We start from the raw sequence: 6,298 nt of genomic DNA on the forward strand, positions 1-6,298 counted from the left end.
TGTTTGTCCATAAATATCTGGTAACAGTAACAGTCCTGCTCCTTCTGGCCTCCTGACCTGCAAGGAGTGGTCACGGGGCTGGTTGATGTGGTGCCACAAACATCTGAGCTCCTAGAGGATGTACTGGGTTTATCCTGCAAGAGCTTCTGGGCCCAAGGCACCAAGGGCTGCTTGGTGCAATGCTGACATGAAGCATTTTTTCCACCCAGAAATATTAAATACATGTCAGGAAGGGAGGATACAAGTACCATTTTCAGTCTCGCTATCCTTCCATAGCATTGCATCCCTCTCCTAGGAGCAAAACGCTGTTTCCCCTCATCAATGTCAATATCAAAAGACATTTCAGTATTTTTCAAATCAACCACACTATGGCACAACCAGCAAACTCCTCCTCAGATGAAAAGATTTATAACTGCACAGACAAAAGCCACCGAGCAAAACTCGGTGCATTCAAATGTAAGTTGTGTGCAGATCTCCCACAACCCCTACATCCCCGAGCCAGCAGAGAAAGGATTTCCTTTGGATGACCCTCTGCAGGGGAGCTGCAGCACAGAGCCGTCTTTGTGCTCAGCCTTTCCGAGTACTCCACGATCTACGGCTTGACTGACGTCTTGACAAAGGAGCACAGAAACCGAACAATCCCCTTCTATGCTCCTGAACAGCGGAGTTATTTTTGGCTTCCTTCAGCCTCTCATCCTCTTTGTAGAGTCCCGAAAAAACTGGGACTGCATCCATGGACTGCCTGTTTGAGAGGCTGCAGGACCTGAGCCAGCTTGACAGCCTGGACACATCCCAAACGCATCCAAAGGCTGTCAGATACTGCTGGCTCTGCTCTGAAGTTGGACACTACGTTTCTTAAACCACTGCTGGCTCTCCTTAAGGATGAGAGAAGGATTTTTTATCACCATTTTCTAAACGTGGCACCCCCAGGGAGAGTTTAGGAGTGTTTTTTCCTGGATGCATCACCTGGGACAAGATCACACGGACAGCAGAGACGACTCACTGAGCCCGTGCCTCCGAAGCCTCGATCAAAAGGCGCAAGCAACGCCCGGTGGTTGGGGAGGTGGATAACTAATGAGCCCTGGGTAAATTGTATCACTTAGATATGGAAACTTACTGCAGTTTCAAGAGTGGCTCTATTCCCAGGATCTGATGCATGATGAGATTGAGGAACTCTTCAGGATCTGGAAGGTCAGAGAAAAGCAGGGGTCAACACCACCCCAGGAACGCTGCCCTGCCCCGCTGTGTCCTGATGGCAAAAGCTGCCAGATAAACACGAGGCAGCATTTGGTGGACCTGGAATTTCCTCTTTTACTCTAAGGGGACAATTGGGCTAAAAGCCGAGAGCACTCGGTTAATGCATAAATGCTAGGGTGAGCATGAAAAAAAACAAAGCAGCCCTCAGATACTGCACTCTCAGAAGCCGAGCCAACACAGCAATGCTGTCTCAGAGACCTTAAGGGGCAGTTCCTGCCAACACCAAAAGTATAAACTCAAAGTGAAATCAGGGACAGGTATGGCAGTTCAGGAAACTGAACAGTTAAACAATCCCTGGCTAAAATAACTATACGATAGTACAAAGCACTAGTGCTGTTCACCAAGATCCCTGCTGGTTTTGGAAGAATCAATGCCACTTGTTTAGTATCCAGGTTCTTTGAGGTTGCTGCGTCGATGTTTGGCATCGGTGTAATCTGTTGCCTTGTGGTAAACTACACAGGGCCTTGCTGCGTGTGGATGGGAACGCAGTGATTGCAACCAGAGACTGGTGGGTTTAGAGCTGTAGGAGTTTTCTGTCTTATTTTAAGCAGGCTACAGTCTTTGAGGAACCTCAAATCACTTAACCAGAACTCAAAGGCAAGTTGATCTTGGAAAAATGATAAATCAAGCTGGATTCTAGCAGGGACATCGGGGATGGACTTATCAGGGCATAATTCAAAGTCAAGGAGATTTCCCTCGTTTAAATTCTGTGCACACAGATCTTCCTCTCCCCTCCTGGCAACAGATGCCACCAAGGAGAGGCCCAGCAATCCCTAACTTCCCATCGGACTTCAGGGCAAATCTCAGTGGAAAAGCCTGTGGAGTTTTAAAAGCTGCCATGTGCGTTTTTATGTAAACGAAGAGCACAGCAGGCATATAACGCACGTGCCTGGGAGAAGCGTACAATTAAGTTGTCAGCCTGGTGCCTGGATGAGGCGGTGCAAAGCGAAGCAGCCCAGGGAAGGCCCCAGAGAGCACGTTACCTTTCTCAGCGTTGGTAAAGCTTGAACACTGGCCCTTGTCAGTGAGCTGCTCCCTAAGGTGCATCACGCTCCCAGCCCTGACGAAGCCAGTCCTAGAAACAAGAAGCAGCTGCAGACAATCTCACCGGTGTATTTAAATCACAGAATCATTAAATGGTTTGGGTTGGAAAGGGCTTTTAAAGATCACCTTGTCCAACCTCCCACGGGCAGGGACATGTCCCACTAGAACAGGTTGCTCAGAGCCCCGTCCAACCTGACCTTGAAAGTTCCCAGGGATGGGGCATCCACAGCTTCTCTGTGCAACCTGTGCCAGTGTTTCACCATCCTCATCATAAAAAATTTCTTCCTCAGACCTAGTCTGAATCTCCCCTCTTTCAGTTTAAAACCATCACCCCTTGTCCTGTCATGACAGGCTCTTCAGGTAAAAAGTCTGTCCCCATCTTTCTTAAAAGCTCCCTTTAAGTATTGAAAGGCCACACTCAGGTCTCCCCAGAGCCTTCTCTTCTCCAGGCTGAAACACCCCAACTTTCCCAGCCTTTCTCCATATCAGAGCTGTCCCAGCCCTTGGACCATTTCCATGGCCTCCTCTGGCCCTGCTCCAACAGGTCCCTGTCTATCCTGGGCTGGGGACCCCCGAGCTGGACACAGGGCTCCAGGGGGGGTTTCAGGCCAGCAGAGCAGAGGGGCAGAATCATAGAATTGTCTAGGTTGGAAAAGACCTTTAAGATCATAAAGTCTCCTCCCTCACCCTGCTGGCCACGCTGCTGGGGACGCAGCCCAGGATAGGGTTGGCTTTCTGAGCTGCCAGTGCACATTGCTGGCTCACGCCCAACTTTTCATCACCTCTGCAAGTCCTTTTCTGCAGGACTGCTCTCAATCAAATCTCAGCATCACAGAATGCCCCAGGGTTGTATTTCTGCAGCCAGTGCCAGGACACTAGTCCTCGCTAATGTCTCATATTCAATCAGCTCTCCATGCCTCTCTTCCACACCTTTCTAGGGAGGATGAGGAAAGAACCTGCTACCTTTGGTACAAATTCCAGAGAATTTAGCTCTCATGCCATGGTCAACCCTCATCCAGCCTGGCATTGCATACTGCCTTCGGGACCAGCTGCTGATGAAAGCAATGCCCTTGCTTCATCAGCTCCATGGTTCCTCCACAGAGGTGGTCTCAACCCCAGGAATGTCCCCGTTCATCCTTTTACTGAGAATCAGAGCTCACAAGGAGAGCAGGAAAGACTCCTGCACATGCAGTAGGAGTCATGATAGCCTCGTAACCTGGGGAAGGGAACAACTGGAAGAGAAACCTGGTATGAAGACCGTTGGACGTGGCTAGGAGAAACTCTTGAGGTAACCCTTTCCCTCAGTGACAGGTACCATCTGACAGGGCAGCAGAGAAGGTATGACAGGAGATGGATGACTTCCAGGATTCCTACATACTGTACTCACTTTCGCAGGGGATTAACAATCTCATCCCGCAGAATGCTCTGGACGTTCCTGTCACACAGTGGGAAGGGCTTGAAGAGCATGGAATCCAGCACGGACGTACAGGAGAAGAGGCTGTGAAAAGAGTGGGCTGTGTAAGCCTGATGGGTTTGCAGCAACAGTGACAACCAAAATATTGTGCCCGATGACAGTTGGTGGCTTTTATTTTCAACAGTCCATGCATAGTTACAGTGCATCTCTGTGGCGAGATAAACTGTACCTGGTTTAATGAATGCTGGTAGTAAGCAAGGAAACAGCTCTGAGATAATGAAATCTTGTATTTTGCAGCCAAAACTGCTCGGGGGGGGGCACCACTGAGTCTTTTCCTATCCAAACTGCTGCAAAGTGAAGCTGGGACCTCCCAGGCAGTTTCTTTGAACTGTTTCCAGCCATTATCTCCAGTGACAGAGGCAGCACGGTCCAAGTCCGGAGACCTACGATCTCTCACCGCCCTGCATGACAGACACATAGGTACCTTCGGTACTCACAAGGAGTATTTTGGGGTCTGAGAACCAACCAGATTAGGAAGGAGATCAAAAAGCAGCAAGCATTGAGGCTGCATCTCCACACAGTTATATCCTGCTCTGTACCGGGTAAATTGCCAGCCACCTTGGAAGTCCAGGGATGCGCTACTGTTTGGGGCTCTGCCCAATTAAAAAAGTACTCATTTAATGAAACAGCATCACCCAAGCAGGTCCTTACCTGAAGAGAGCTGCGTCCATATAGCAGGAATTACAGTGGCCTTGGATCCCCTTCATCCGCCCTCGCAGGACATGCACCGCTGCCTCGTTCCGGAGGGGAGGAAAACTGTCTGGAGCCTGTGGAAGAACTTCCTGCCCTCCTGCAAGAGAAGTAACAGAAGCAACTCCCTTTAGCTTCCCACCTTGTCTGGGTCAGCTCTGCCTTTCCCTGAGGTCCGCTCTGCTCAGAAGTCAGTACCACGCTCTTCTGCGCTGCTCCTGCTGGGACTCAACCACTCTGGGATGAAGACTGGTCTCTTTAGTAATTCATCTGCTGGAAATGGGAGACAAAACCAAACCACCTCTTCTTCACCAGAAACACGCCCTAGCAATCCATAGGGCCCCTGCCATCGTTATGGCAAGTATAACGAAGACAAAAAGAGCTACAAATGAGCTGGTGCTGTGTTACATGCGAGCTTGGGGGCTCCCTGTTGAAAGACCTGTGACCCCAGTAGCAAGGGGACAAACCTGGCAACTGTGCTTTCATAGCCTACCCCGCTGGCCAGTCATCCCTTAAGTTCCAAAGTGGCCTTCTCAGTCTGGTCTTTTTTGGTTTCTTCGGCATTCTTCCCTTGTAATTCAATCCCCTCTCTTCAACGTGTCCTTAAGCTGTCCTTCCTCGTCCCTACTCCTAGTTTTTGGGCAGTCCCTACAGAGATCCTGTCTTCTCACTTACAGTGATCTCATTTACAGTTTCTAACCAGCTAGTTCACGCCGTCTTCTCTGGAGGAATTCCTTCTTGTTCAAATGAGAATACTGACCTGTTCTTCCCCGTGCCTTCTCGTGAATGTCTTATCGTCGCATCAAGCTCTACGTTAAAACTGATTTAATCCTCTCTTCCTTTCCAAGCTCTCCCTTATTTCTCCATTCCCAGGTGCTTATCCCTGTATTAAATTACTTACCATCTCTCATACTTAGAAACACAGAATCGTAGAATCGTCTAGGTTGGAAAAGACCTTTAAGATCATCAAGTCCAACCGTTAACCTACACTGCCATCCCACCACTAAACCACGTCCCTAAGCACCTCATCTATCCTTCTTTTAAATACCTCCAGGGATGGGGACTTAACCACCTCCCTTGTGGGGCATTCCCTAGAAATACCACCATGGCAACCTCAGCATCCTTAAAACTGACATCTTTTGGAACACTCAAAGAAAGCAAAGAATATTATACCACTGATTAAGACACGGTGCATGAGGTTTCTCCGTAACGTGCCTTGTCCCAGCATGGTACCATCTCCCCTAACCCCGGAGAACTTACTGTAACCCATGAGGCTCAGGTCACTGTTGCGCAAACACTGGAAGCGAACATCAGGCTGGCAGGACTGCAGCTTTACGAAGAGGCCGCGCTTTGGAGCGCAGTGGAAGTAGTATTTGCCCAGCCATTCGCCAGCAGTGACTCCCTTATCTTCATCCTGGGGAAAAAAAAAGCATTGAGGAATAACATGAGAGCAGGCTTTCCATGAATTAGGTGCAATCCCCCATATGGCCATTTAGTATCTTAAGAGATATGTACAAGTTTGGTCCCAATTTGTTGACCGTTTTCATTTATTCTGGTTAGGTTTTGAGTCCATTGATGCCGTTTTGTAGGATTCACGATTACTCCATCCCATGTTCCAGTAATACTGCTCTAGAAGAGAGCGAACCAACCCTCACAATCATTCCACAGGCTCTGTTCCCCAGCCTCAGGGAGGGCACAGTTGTGTGCTTGCCCTCACAGTTCACACTCAGAAGCCCAGGTCAAGCTGTGCCCAGGTGGCCAAGGGCATCCTGGCTTGTATCAGCAATGGTGTGGCCAGCAGGAGCAGGGCAGGGACCGTGCCCCTGTGCTGGG

At 49.4% G+C, this 6,298-nt stretch overlaps 1 protein-coding gene across 1 annotated transcript in view; it reads right to left on the reverse strand.

The window, feature by feature from the left end:
- The window catches only part of LOC104128858 (ubiquitin carboxyl-terminal hydrolase CYLD-like), a 15,424-nt gene that overhangs the window by 4,623 nt on the left and 4,503 nt on the right, over positions 1-6,298 (reverse strand). The window contains exons 6-10 of the mRNA XM_035897113.1: positions 5,726-5,879; positions 4,427-4,565; positions 3,689-3,799; positions 2,241-2,332; positions 1,118-1,184 (exon numbers count right to left, since the gene is read on the reverse strand). Coding sequence (XP_035753006.1) covers positions 1,118-1,184; positions 2,241-2,332; positions 3,689-3,799; positions 4,427-4,565; positions 5,726-5,879 — 563 coding nt within the window. The remainder of the gene's footprint in view (positions 1-1,117; positions 1,185-2,240; positions 2,333-3,688; positions 3,800-4,426; positions 4,566-5,725; positions 5,880-6,298) is intronic.

This window comes from Egretta garzetta, unplaced genomic scaffold, assembly GCF_000687185.1.
Source record: "Egretta garzetta isolate BGI_Z169 unplaced genomic scaffold, ASM68718v1 scaffold237, whole genome shotgun sequence".
Lineage (NCBI taxonomy): Eukaryota > Metazoa > Chordata > Aves > Pelecaniformes > Ardeidae > Egretta > Egretta garzetta.